Source organism: Linepithema humile, chromosome 8 (assembly GCF_040581485.1).
Source record: "Linepithema humile isolate Giens D197 chromosome 8, Lhum_UNIL_v1.0, whole genome shotgun sequence".
Lineage (NCBI taxonomy): Eukaryota > Metazoa > Arthropoda > Insecta > Hymenoptera > Formicidae > Linepithema > Linepithema humile.
The window spans coordinates 4,418,717-4,433,200 of NC_090135.1; the positions used below are offsets into that span (position 1 = coordinate 4,418,717).

General features: G+C 32.5%; 1 protein-coding gene across 5 annotated transcripts; it reads left to right on the top strand.

The window, feature by feature from the left end:
• The first annotated feature begins 22 nt into the window (after window positions 1-22).
• Window positions 23-14,046, top strand: LOC105675891 (uncharacterized). Of its 5 annotated transcripts, XM_067360908.1 has the most exons (7): window positions 23-234; window positions 486-6,455; window positions 6,570-7,721; window positions 8,227-13,051; window positions 13,376-13,456; window positions 13,610-13,843; window positions 13,971-14,046. In XM_067360908.1, the coding sequence occupies exons 4-6, from the start codon at window positions 10,993-10,995 to the stop codon at window positions 13,831-13,833; spliced, it is 2,364 nt and encodes a 787-aa protein (XP_067217009.1). In that variant the 5' UTR covers window positions 23-234; window positions 486-6,455; window positions 6,570-7,721; window positions 8,227-10,992; the 3' UTR covers window positions 13,834-13,843; window positions 13,971-14,046. The 5 variants fall into 5 exon arrangements, 2 of the variants coding, with proteins under 2 accessions (XP_067217009.1, XP_067217010.1); XR_010891635.1 differs by lacking the exon at window positions 13,971-14,046 and having other exon boundaries at window positions 8,227-9,079; window positions 13,610-13,625; XR_010891637.1 differs by lacking the exons at window positions 13,376-13,456; window positions 13,610-13,843; window positions 13,971-14,046 and having other exon boundaries at window positions 6,570-7,455; window positions 7,608-7,721; window positions 8,227-9,370.
• Window positions 14,047-14,484: the final 438 nt, after the last annotated feature.

Genomic DNA, 14,484 nt, shown 5'->3' on the forward strand with positions numbered 1-14,484 from the left:
TAATCTCTCTCGGTGTGTTCTGATCGGCAGGAAGAAATCCTCTTTTCGTTTCTTTGCTTATACTGAGCAAGAAACACTCTAGAAAGTCTCAAAGGATCCTTTCTCAAGTTCAATTTCTGATTGAAGGCCTTCTATCAAACTGCGCAGTACCTGCATCTCTCTTTCCGCCATTGCGTAGGAATTACGCATATCTCATTCATACAAAAGACCATAAGGAAGGTCTAACCGTTTAAGGTTTGAGTTCGTTTGCAAATCATGGTTAACTCTCATTCTGTTATAGCGTTTTCGATTATACAGGATTTGAACGACCCAGGGTTGGTTAATGACGTCATTGCAACCTCTCCACCAATGAAAGACTTGCATTTATAGTAAAATAGTGATTGATCAACCCTGGGTCGTTCAAATCCTGTATAATCGAAAACGCTATTAGATTACGTCTACAGAATTGATTTGACAAACACCGTACGTTTTCTTAATTCTTACAGGTTTGAGTTCGTTTGCAAATCATGGTTAACTCTCATTCTGTTAGACTACGTCTACAGAATTGATTTGACAAACACCATACGTTATCTACGATTCTCTTAATAATAAATCGAAGCTTTTAGCTTACTTTCTTTTCAGATTTTGTTTTTTGTTAATTTCTCAAATCAAGCACTTTGTCCTTGTAAGGTTTCATTCTGAGAAATGAGACATTATTCGTTCGAGCCTACAAGACAAGTGTTTTAAAGATTATCTTTATTATTTGTTCTATTCTTTATCTTTATTTTATTTTTAAGGGTTTATTCAATATTCACATTATCAATATATTAATTTTAATTATTTAGTATCAAAAACTTTTATTAGATGAAGATTATTTATATTATTTAATAACTGTGTCTCATTTCTTAATCCCGTCTTTGCTAAATACAAAAACAGAGCTATAAGTTATTATTTTAAATTTTTTATTTTTTAGTTTAGATATTTCTCACAACATAATTTTGGTCCTTCGAGCCGGATACGGCGGGCGGCTTAAAAAATGAGACCCAGTCATATAGAAAACAGGTTAGAGCAGCAGCTCACCCTAAAAGATTTCATTCTCAATTCTGTTGATAATTTAATAAAGATAGGTATGGCAAATGTTACTTCTCATCGAGTACTCGCTCGCTTATCTGCTTTGAAAGAAACGTGGGAAAAGTTCTCTATAATACATGAAGCTATTAGCTTAGCAATGACAAAAGTAACTCAAGAAGAAAAATTACAATTACAACGGCATACATACTTCTCTGAAAATTTGTACTCATCAACATACGAATTCTATCTCGATGCTGTTGAAAAAATGAATTCATTACTCGAACAAGATTCAGAAAGCAATAACGAAATACCATCGATTCAGGCATCATGTCAAAGCTCTAATGCACCTATTTTCTTTCATCATGCAAGACTACCACGAATTGACATTCCTAAGTTCAATGGTTCTCCCTCTGAATGGCTGTCATTCAAAGATTTATTCAGTTCTCTTATTTTAGCAAATCCGACATTATCATCTGTAGAAAAGTTACAATATTTAAAGACCAGTTTAATAGGAACAGCTTCTCACTTCTTAAAAAATACTACACTTACAGCTGATAATTTTCAAAAGGCCTGGGATGCATTAATTTGCTTTTATGAGAATAAACGACTGTTAGTTAATTCAGCATTACATTCTCTAATGAATCTCAGACGAATGACTAAGGAATCAGCAACAGAAATGGAACATCTTTATACAAATATAACTCAAATTTATCGTACGCTTGAGACTCTTAAAAGGCCTGTTAACACCTGGGATGATATTTTTGTTTATATTGCTGTGCAAAGACTTGATTCCGATTCTGTAAAAGCATGGGAACATCATTTAGGTTCAGTAAAAGAACCACCTACTTGGAACCAATTCAGTGAATTTTTAATGACACGACTTCTTTCTCTTCAAGCGTTTGAAAAATCTAGAATTGGAAAGTTTTCAACATCATCACATCCTACTACTGCTAAAGCTCATTTCCAAGGAAAGGCTAAAGATACGCACTCTAATAACCTCAGCTCGTGCTCTTTATGCGCATCTAATCATTATATCCTGAATTGCCCACAATACATCTCCAAGTCAATACAGCAACGAATTGATCTTATTAATAAACATAAACTTTGTTACAATTGCCTTGGTCCTCATAGAGCTGCAGTCTGCCGGATAACAAAACGATGTCAAAAATGCGGAAAAAGGCATCATACTACGATACATCAGAACGCTTACTCTAAGTCTAACAATTCAACCGCTGCAACATCAACCTCTAAAAATTCAGCTGCTACAGAATCAAGTTACAAAGAAACTAATGTACTTCACTCAACAATAGAAAAACCAATTAAATCATGCATTTTATTGGCAACAGCTCAAATTTTAGTTATTTCAGATAAAGGAGAAGTTACAACAGCTAAAGCATTGATTGATCAAGGTTCAGAAATCTCCTTAATTTCAGAACGTCTAGTACAATCATTATATCTTACAAGGAATTACTCTTCAGTGTCTTTAATTGGAATCGGTGGTACAAAGGCTAACAAAACTAAAGGTCTAGCTCATTTCAAAATAAGATCTCGATTCGACTCTAAATCAGAAATATACATTTCAGCATATATATTACCGAAATTGACTACATCTCTACCATCAGTTCAAGTAAAAAGGCAAAATTGGCCACATTTAGAAGGACTTCAACTCGCTGATTCTAACTTCACGATTCCCGGAACCATTGACATAATATTAGGAGCTGATATTTATGCTCAAATTATTGAAGATGGAATTAAAAAAGGAGGCATCAATTCACCGATCGCACAGCGCACGAAATTAGGGTGGATAATTTCAGGTCCTACGGATAATAATACATCATCAGAAACCTCACAGGTATATCATATCTCAACCGATAATGAACTTCATGACCTCCTTCAACGTTTCTGGAAACTTGAAGAAATTTCATCACTCAATACTGCTTCACTAACAACCGACGAACAAGAATGCGAGAAACATTATCAACTAACTCATTCAAGAGATCAAAACGGAAGATATATAGTCAGACTTCCATTTAAAAAATCAGCAACCAAACTCGGAGATTCTCGCTCAAAAGCACGTCAAATGATTAAAAATCTATCTAATAAATTCGAAAAGGATCCGAAATATGCACGTGCTTACTCAGATTTTTTAACAGAGTATGAAAAATTAGAGCATATGAAACAAGTACCCGCCTCTCTACCTGAACCTGAATTAGCTTACTACCTGCCTCATCATGGGGTTACACGAAATACTAGTTTAACTACTAAACTCAGAGTGGTTTTTAACGGCTCAAGTCCCACTACTACTGGAGTCTCTCTTAACGACCTTCTACATGTAGGATCTAAACTCCAAACGGATGTATTTGATGTCTTAATATGGTTTAGACAATTCCGATATGTTTTTTCCTCAGATATAGAAAAGATGTACAGACAGATCAACGTTCACCAAGAAGATTGGAATTTTCAACGAATTTTCTGGATCAATCAAGATAAAGATATTTTAACTTATCAACTAACAACAGTTACATACGGCTTAGCTTGTGCTCCTTTTTTAGCGTTACGCACACTCACTCAACTAATAAACGACGAAGGCGCCAGATTTCCTCTTGCTATTCCATCGATAACGCAAGGAAGATATGTCGATGATATTTTCGGAGGTGCTGATTCTATTTCTGGGACACAAGACATAGTCCATCAATTAACATCTTTGTGCAAGGCGGGCGGTTTTTCCCTTCAAAAATGGATAAGCAACCATCCAGCAATTCTTGAATCAATCTCACAAGAAAAACAAACAGACTCTACATTCGTGCAATTTAACAAATCTACAATAATTCATGTATTAGGACTACATTGGAACCCATCAACTGACATTTTTCACTTCTCTGTTTCTTCATCGATTCCAACAATAATGACGAAAAGAATCATTTTGTCAACTATAGCAAAGGTTTTTGACCCACTCGGATTACTGGCTCCTATTATCATTACTGCTAAAATATTTATTCAAGAACTGTGGTCTATTAAACTAGGATGGGATGACCCGTTGTCTTTGCCTATTTCAAAAAAATGGACTAATTTTCTCAAGCAACTACAAGACATTCCGAAATTAAATTTCCCACGATGGATCAATTTTAAATCTGATAATGACTTCGAGATACATGGATTTTGTGATGCTTCACAAAGTGCCATTTGCGCAACTGTTTACATTCGATCAACAGATCAACAAAGCAAGATCACTAATAATTTAATTTGTTCCAAAACAAAAGTTGCCCCATTGAAGAAAATGACAATTCCACGTCTGGAACTTTCCGGCGCCGTTTTGTTAACCAATTTGGTTTCTCGTGTTTCTCAAATTTTAAAACTTAATCACGTTCCACTCTTTATGTGGACCGATTCAGCTATTGTGCATACCTGGATAAATAATCATCCATCTCGATGGAAGGACTTTGTACACAACCGAGTGTGTCTCATTCATGAAACATTACCTCAAGCAATCTGGAAATTCATACCTGGAACAGAGAACCCTGCTGACTGTGCTACTCGAGGTTTAACTCCTACTCAGTTACTTCAACATACTATATGGTGGTCAGGACCGAACTGGATTATTCAAGATTCTACATTGTGGCCTCAGGCACCTCACTCATTACCTCAAAAGGAAAATCTCGAAGAACGAGCTAGTAAAGTGTTAGTCACTAATATTCAATCCAAAGAACCATGGGATCTCATTCATAAATATTCTAGCCTTACGCGACTACTACGGATTACTGCGTTATGCATGAAAGCTATATCCCGATTCCGAAAATCGCAAAATCCATCACTAAATACTTCCATCACAACTCAAGAACTAGAAAAGGCAAGAACTTATTGGCTCAAAAATGTTCAAAACTCATTTTTCTTTCAGGAACAAAAACTTCTCTCCAAAGGCAATAGATTACCACGTTCCAATCATCTTATACGTCTGACTCCTTTCTTAGACTCTAACGGCCTTCTACGAGTCGGAGGTCGTCTTCAATCATCTCTTTTAGCTGAAAACTCTAAACACCCTGTTATACTTCCAAGAAAGTCACCATTTACTTCATTAATAATTTCAGACGCTCATCAACGTACCATGCATGGAGGCGTTCAACTAACATTATTATTTATACGGTCCAATTATTGGATTATTGGAGGACGAGCACCAGTCCGTTCATTCATATTAAAATGTGTACGTTGCGCAAGATTTAGGCAGAACCGAGCTCAACAACTCATGGGACAACTCCCTCCTGAAAGATTAACTCCCTCTCGTCCATTCTTAAATAGTGGTGTAGATTATGCTGGTCCACTTTACATCAAGAACTGGAAAGGACGAAATTCAAGAAAATACAAAGCATGGATTTCTCTTTTCGTCTGCCTTTCTACATCTGCCGTTCACATCGAACTTGTTACAGACTGTACTGCCGAAGCATTTATTGCTGCTTACAAGCGCTTTACTTCTCGAAGAGGAATATGTGCCACCTTAATAAGCGATTGCGGAACAAATCTAAAGGGAGCTGATGTCGAACTGCAAAATCCATTCTCTACTGCTTCAAAAGAATCAGAAAAACTCGCTTCGCTTCTCGCCAATGACGGTACGCAATGGAGGTTCAATCCTCCTTCAGCACCGCATTTCGGTGGCAAATGGGAAGCCGGTGTAAAATCTGTAAAATACCATATCAGAAGAGTCATTGGAAACCATCTATTGACTTATGAAGAAATGACAACATTTTTAACTCAAATTGAAGCAATTCTGAATTCTAGACCTTTGTGTCCTTTCACTGATGATCCTGAAGATCTACAAGCATTAACTCCTGCGCATTTTCTTATTGGAGGAACTTTAAATACTATACCTGAACCCTCTCTTGAAGCAATCAAAATCTCACACCTTTCTCGATGGCAACTAACTCGGCAAATGTTAGATAGTTTCTGGTCACACTGGTCTAAGGAATGTTTGCAACGCTATCTAGCTATATACAAATGGAATAGAGAAACACCTCCTCTACGAGAAGGTGCTCTAGTTTTAGTTGTCGATGAACGATATCCTCCATCCAAATGGCCTTTAGGTCGAGTCATAGTCTCTCATCCTGGTAAGGATGGAAAAGTACGAGTCGTAACTATTCGTACTCAAACCTCAACTTTAAAACGTCCGATTGTTAAGCTCTGCCCTCTTCCTGTTTCTGCTGCATGCACTTAATTCATTCGTTAATATAAATTAACGAAGGCGGGCGGAAATGTTAAAAAAAGTGGACCGTTGTCGAATTAAAAACGCGAGAGGGCGCTTGAACAGAGGCGCTGCTAGCCTTCTTCTTGCGCGGCCATTAGTAAGTTTCGTTCGCTTCCGCCGAAAAGACACGTTCTCTCTGATCTCTAGTGAATTCTCTAAGTAATCTCTCTCGGTGTGTTCTGATCGGCAGGAAGAAATCCTCTTTTCGTTTCTTTGCTTATACTGAGCAAGAAACACTCTAGAAAGTCTCAAAGGATCCTTTCTCAAGTTCAATTTCTGATTGAAGGCCTTCTATCAAACTGCGCAGTACCTGCATCTCTCTTTCCGCCATTGCGTAGGAATTACGCATATCTCATTCATACAAAAGACCATAAGGAAGGTCTAACCGTTTAAGGTTTGAGTTCGTTTGCAAATCATGGTTAACTCTCATTCTGTTAGATTACGTCTACAGAATTGATTTGACAAACACCGTACGTTTTCTTAATTCTTACAGGTTTGAGTTCGTTTGCAAATCATGGTTAACTCTCATTCTGTTAGACTACGTCTACAGAATTGATTTGACAAACACCATACGTTATCTACGATTCTCTTAATAATAAATCGAAGCTTTTAGCTTACTTTCTTTTCAGATTTTGTTTTTTGTTAATTTCTCAAATCAAGCACTTTGTCCTTGTAAGGTTTCATTCTGAGAAATGAGACATTATTCGTTCGAGCCTACAAGACAAGTGTTTTAAAGATTATCTTTATTATTTGTTCTATTCTTTATCTTTATTTTATTTTTAAGGGTTTATTCAATATTCACATTATCAATATATTAATTTTAATTATTTAGTATCAAAAACTTTTATTAGATAAAGATTATTTATATTATTTAATAACTGTGTCTCATTTCTTAATCCCGTCTTTGCTAAATACAAAAACAGAGCTATAAGTTATTATTTTAAATTTTTTATTTTTTAGTTTAGATATTTCTCACAACACTTAAAAATTGGCAAATTTTACGATTGTTATTTTATCGTAAGTATTTGATAATAATGTGGTCTTGCTTTTTACTTTTATATTAGGTATTAATACAAAGGTAGGATCTGTCGATGAAAATACACACACAGAGACAGCTGCACAAAACGAAGGCTGTGAATCGTTTGAAAACGAAGACACTCGAATGCGATTAGGTGAGTTTCTTTAAAATTGGCAAATTTCATGATTGTTATTTTATCATAAGTCTTTGATTATAGTGTAATCTATAAAATATCAGTTTGTATTGCTGCTAATTTATAATAATTATTGCGTAATTACATAGTTTTTAATTTTATGTCGATATTAGGTAGCTTTATTAGAACGACAAACTTTGTCAATGAGAATGAAAACAACGGAGAGGCAAATACGCAAAGCAATGACTATAATTTTTTGGAAAATTCTGAAGTTCTAATAACTTTAGGTAAGTTTTTTAACATTAAGTAATACTTCCGTCTCTTATCTCTTATTTTTTATATGAAACAGATTCATTATTGAAATTTGCGTATGGCACTTAATATTTAGTAGTTTGTGTAACTGTACAGTATAGTATACAGTATAGTATACAGTATAGTTACAGTATAGTTACAGTATACAGAGTTTCTAATTTTAAATAATACAACTGAATATCTCAAAAAACTTTGGAAATATAAAAAGATGTTTTAAATAAGATTTGTATAATTTCGAGAGAATCAAGGAATAATGATATGTAGGTAGTTTATCTTCGATTGATGTAGAAAAGTTCTGTGAAAAGGTAATTTTTTAAATAAAATCACATTTCTTTAAATATTGATTCCAATTCCCGAGAAGTCAGTTATGTGAATTAAAATTGAACATCTTATACATATATACATATATGGAGAATGTATTATTTCCTATATCGTAATATTTATTTCAATCGTATTTGTAAGTTTTATTACTATTTTCAGATATGTTTTATGATGTCACATCTACCAATTTTGATCATTGTGTGAAGAAATTAAATTTCAGCGATTGTATGTAAACTGTTCGATTGTAATTACCGTACGAGAAACATTTGAAAGATACGATACGTTTATTTGTAAAGAAAGAATGAAACGTTTGACAATCGTTACTGTTAAAATATTGCGTAGATTTTTCAGTGTATTTATTAATCATTTGATTAATCAATTAATCAATCAATTAATCAAGTTTATACGTTTGTAATAATCTTTGAGGATATCAAGCGTAAATTGTTTTTGCTTGTTTATTTTACATTTACAGTTTATAATTTAATCTGAAGCGCTTCAAAATTCAATACAACCGTTCGTTATAATAATGATCTTATTGAAAATACATATAAATATAATTTACAAATTTACAAACGTTTCGATCTATATCTGATCATCTTTAATGAAATTTAATGCTGTCGTTGTCTACTGGTGTCAAAAAACTCCTAAAACTCTTAAAAAAAATTTTTTTTCCAAATATTCCTCGTATGCTTATTGATTCATACAGTTTTTCGATTTAGTAATAAATTATATTTCTGTTTACAATATTTGACAGATGCAGCAGATGTATGCATACTTACCATTATTCAAAATACGACAACGTGCAATAAAAAAAATACGAGTATAACGTGCAATAAAGAAAATACGAGTATAACATGCAATGAAGAAAATACGAGTATAACGTGCAATAAAGAAAATACGAGTATAACGTGCAATAAAGAAAATACGAGTACAACATGTAATAAAGAGAACATTAATCCAGTACCACTTTCAGTGCTATCTCCAATATCATCCCCAGTACCTGCATTGCATGGTATGTATATTTATGTTCTTTTTTAAAATTACTTTTGTATATTAGATACTTTTGTATATTAGTTTTTTAGTTTATTAGATAAATTATATTGACTAATTTGCACCCGAGAAAAAATGGTATAATATGGTCAGATGTAAATATATATAATTGATTATAAAAAGATCTGATAACATATATAATTTTATATGATCATATATAATCATCAATAATTTTAATATCGCCCATGCAATGTCCATCATAGTGACCGTTCTGAAACTAAGTTTACGAATAATTTATATAAAAGTCATTTAATACGTAATGTAACAAAATATCTTTAAAAGTTTTAAAATTCTGTCTGTCATATGATGCACATGTGCGACTAGTTTCTCTATACAATGATAGTATAATGACCAACTCCGTTACAAAAAAATTAAATAAAAGGATTATGTCACATGTCAATGCAGCTGTCATGACCTTGATCTCGATGCATAATATAAAGATATATCTTGATTGAAATTTGATTATATTTTAAGCAGTTGTTACGTGTTATGTTTTGAATACATACTTACGTAGATATAAAAATATTATTACTCCTGTTTTTCATTTTCTTTGCAGTTTCTTGTATATTTGCCACATATTTACACGTATTTGTATCATAAATAATATATAGGACTTCATAAGGAAAATAATAAAAAATAAATTTAATTAAGCCTGAAATTTAATATAGTGTTCAAAGTTATATACATTTATGATTAATGACTTGTTCCATCCTAGATCTAGTAAAGTAAGTCCGAAGGATGTCTACTCTGATTTACATACAAGATTGATATGAGGGCCATTTATACATATATAAATCTTGCAAATAGAATAGGCATATTCTTTGAACTTGCTTCACTAGATCTAAGGCAGAACGAATGATTGATCGCGGATAATACAAAGTGTCTCATGGGAAGCTGCTGAAATTAATTGTCATTTTTAAAATGCATATCGACATCAAGAAAAGTAAAATATCTCTTCTAATAGAAGACATTTAGCAGTTTTATTTACACACAAGCTAAAAACGGATATTTTTATCATTAAATAAACATTTATTTAAAAAATGTCAAATTTTGTTAATTTTAATGGTGTGTATTTTCGAAGTGCATACCATTAGAATTGTAAGAAAAATTAAGTCGCTTTTGGAAATTATAAAAAATTTTATGTAACAAAAGTTACAGTTATAGTTATAGTTTCCGGAAGAGAAACTATAACTTTATTTTTGTTATAATTCTGACAATGCACATTTCAAAAATATATATTGTTAAAATAAGCGATATTTGGCATTTTTTATAAACGTTTATTTAATGATAAAAATATTGTCTTTAGTTTATATGTAGATAAAACTGCAAAATGTTCTCTGTTAGAAAGTATTATATTTTTCCTGCTTCCTATATGCATTTAAAAATAATAGCTAATTAGTTTCAACAACTTCCCATGGGACACTGACATACAGGATGAATCATCAAACGTTAGCTCCTTAAATAAATCGTAAAATACTTGCTATATGAAAAACTTATTCAAACAAAAGTTGCATGGTATCAAAAATACATATAGTACAATAATCATTTTTTTGCTATCTTGCTTTTTATCGAGAGATACAAAGGTCACCTTCGATTTTTTTAATGGAATGCCCAACATTTCTTTCCGGATTTTGATAAAGTATCCAACGCTGAGTAAAAAAATATTATACCGGATAGGGTATACAACTTTTGTGGAACAATTTTTTCATATAGCAAGTATTTTAGGATTTATTTAAGGAGCTAACATTTGATGACTCACCCTGTATATAGTTTTCTGTAAAATTTTTGTAATATATTTACAATATCATATTTCAAAAATTTCGAAAAAACAACAATAAAAATATAAGCAAATATTTATATTTCTGCTATTATAAGATGCATCCAGATCAAGGACATTACAGCTATATGTTATCCCCAGCTGTATGTATTCACTTAATATACTTTTATATCTTAGATAACGTTGACAAGAAAAATAGCAGTGAATCGGAGTATTTGCCATCTGAAGATGAACTACGTTCACTGGAATATGATTACAACAAAAAATTACAACAGAAAAAGAAAGTAGTTTTAAATACAACTGTGGCCTCAGTATCAAGTGGAGATGTCTCGATAGGAAATATTATATCTGCATGCAACGATGAAGATATGTATGTAGAAAAGTCTAATACAAAAGCGCTAAAACAAAACTATTGTTATTTCTGTTCGAAATTACAAACACAACTTCCGCGCCACTTGGAAATTGTACACCGCAATGAGCCTGAAGTTAAAAAGTTTGCCATGTTATCTAAAGGCAATCCGGAAAGAAGAAAAATAATAGATATTATTCGTAAAAATGGTAATTTCAAATTTAACACAAACTCAGAAGTTAACAATGGAAAACTTATCGTATGCAGACGTCCTAACGAAAAATATAATAAGTCTGCTACAGACTTTATAGCATGTGGAAAATGTAAAGGGTTTTTTACAAAACAAACTATACGACATCATTCTCGAAAGTGTCTTAAAAAAGATTTCAGCAAAAATAAGTGCATCATGATTATGGGCAGAAGAATAACTTGCAGAATACACCATTTGGCAAGTGAAACATTAGCGAAAACAGTATTTCCAGTAATGAGGGAGGACGAAGTAACAAGGATTATACGATATGATGAATTGATAATATTATATGCAAATAAACTATGTATCAAATATACAGCACAACACCAGCACGATATGATACGCGCAAGATTGCGCCTTCTTGGTCGATTCCTTTTAGCATTAAGAAATATAAATACAAGTATTAAAGATTTCAAGTCACTCTATCATCCGAGAGTGTATTTCGACGATTGTATTTCCGCAATAAATATAGTAGCAGGATACGATAAGGAAGAAAATGTTTATAAAACTCCAGCGGTAGCGGCTAATTTATCTACATTGCTTAAACATGTGGGAAATCTACTTATTATAGAATACATAAAGACAGATGCTTCAGAGAAAAAGAAATTAGTAAAAGATTTTTTGAAGCTTTTAGTCGTAGATATTGGAACAAGTGTTAATAAAACTGTCATCGAAACACAGTCAGCGCACAAAAGACGTAAAAAGATGAATCTCCCGTCAATGCAAGATATTCAAAAATTGTATAAGCATTTGGAAAAAGTAAGAAAAGAGACTTACATGACATTAAAAAAGTCTTTTTCTTATGAAAATTGGGTTTCTTTAGCAGAGGTAACACTAACTTCAATCCATGTATTCAATAGACGACGGGCAGGAGAAATAGAGCGAATACTTATCGAAGATTTTAAACATTATGAAAAAATAAATAAAAACATGTATAGCGACATATATGAATCATTATCAGAAGAGAATAAAAAAATAGCAGAAAATTATAGTCGATTCTGCATAAGAGGGAAATTGGGACGTACCGTGCCTGTATTATTGACGAATGAATTGCTGAAATGTATTAACACGATTTTACAATTTCGTAAAGAAGCCGAAGTGCCACAAAAAAATCCGTATGTTTTTGGACTACGTGGTTCTAATAAAAATAGATACAGGTATCTTAGAGCTTGTATTTTAATGCGCAAATTCGCACGAGAATGCGATGCAATTGAATCATCAAGTTTACGCGGTACGATTTTACGGAAACACGTGGCAACTTATTGCATACAATTAAATCTCTCTGATATCGATGTTTCTGATTTGGCTACATTCATGGGACATGCAGAAAAAATACATCGAGAACATTATAGACAACCCTTGGCAAGCAGAGATATTCTTAAAATATCACAATATTTAGAGGCGGTCCAAGGTAATGCACAAGATTTGAATGAATCTTCATCAGACAGCGAACACGAAGAAGATGAAGAAAATGAAAAAGTAGAAGATGACAATAATAATAATAACGACAACAATAATACATCGACGATGTATATGGACAAAGAGAATTTATCTTTAAGTAATTATATTAGAGCTAATTTTCCATTTTTGCCTAACTGAAAATATACTAGAGAAGAACTAAAGATGTTACATAATATTTTTCACATTATCGAAAAATGACAATATTTAATTTTCTAGTTACGCACGGTTTGATCTCGAAAAAGAAACATTCCATGTAATAACTGTGTGCTAATGATTTCTTGCTTACTAAATACATTGTTTGCTGGAAGATTTCAAAACTATTAGAATATTATTAAAATATTATTCGTAACAAGTTCAATTTTTCACCTTGCGCATGTTTATTCGAAACTCATTTTTAATTGCGACAAAATATTTATTTCAGACGTACCCTCACATAATACATCTATTGATGGCATAATAATTGAGAATGAGATACAGAAAAATAATAAACGGAAAAGATCCAGTAAGTATTTTACTTCGATTAAAATTTATATTTTGGTTGTGCGCATTATTATTATTTATCAATTTGTTTAATTTATATCTATTTTTATGATTTATCATCTATCAATTTCAATATGTATATACATTACTTTAATATATATGGTTTTTCTTCTAGCATCTCCTTATGGCAAAACCAAGAGGACGCGCTGGACAGAAAAAGAAAAAGAAACAGTCCTTCAAGCATTTGCTATACATATGGGCAATTTAACGCTACCGTCTTTACGAGAAATTCAAGAAATAAAGAAAAAGTACAAATGTTTATCTCACCGAACATCGCCGCAAATAAAAACATGGATACACAATAAGCAAAAAACACTACGGCAATCTACATATGAGTGATGTCATTATGGTAATTGCAACTGCTTTAATTGTTGTTTACTACAAGATATTAATTTTTATGAAAAATGTTTAGTTTTTTTATTATGTAATTAATTCAAACATGCCTTCAAATTGATAATTTTCATGTATTCTTTCAGGATGTCATGGATGTCACAACAAAACGATGACTGAAAATTAATTAGTAGTACTGCAAACAGGCGCCGCGGAACTGGGGGGGGGGGGCAGAGGGGGTGACCGCACACCCAGAGATAATTCAGGGGGGGAGGGGCGTAGCCCCCCTGAAATTTTTCTGTTTTCTTCAAGTATTTTATGACCAAAAATATTGAGTATCAAATATTTACATCAAAGATGAAAAAATGGGTTATTTTTTTCTTTTTTTCTTCTTTTTTCTTGCTTTTTTTTTTTACTATTTACTCATTCAATTGAAATACACTATATAACGAAGAAAATTAAGCGCATTAAATTAATTAGAACAAAATATTTTTTGTACATTTATACTACCCACTAAGTGGCCTATTATTTGGTGTTTGAATGGAGTTACATATATATACATATATTTATTATGAATATATTATGTATCCCCTTTATAAATTTTGCCCCCTCAGATAAAAAATACTTCCGCGGTGCCTGACTGCAAGCAAAAAAATTATC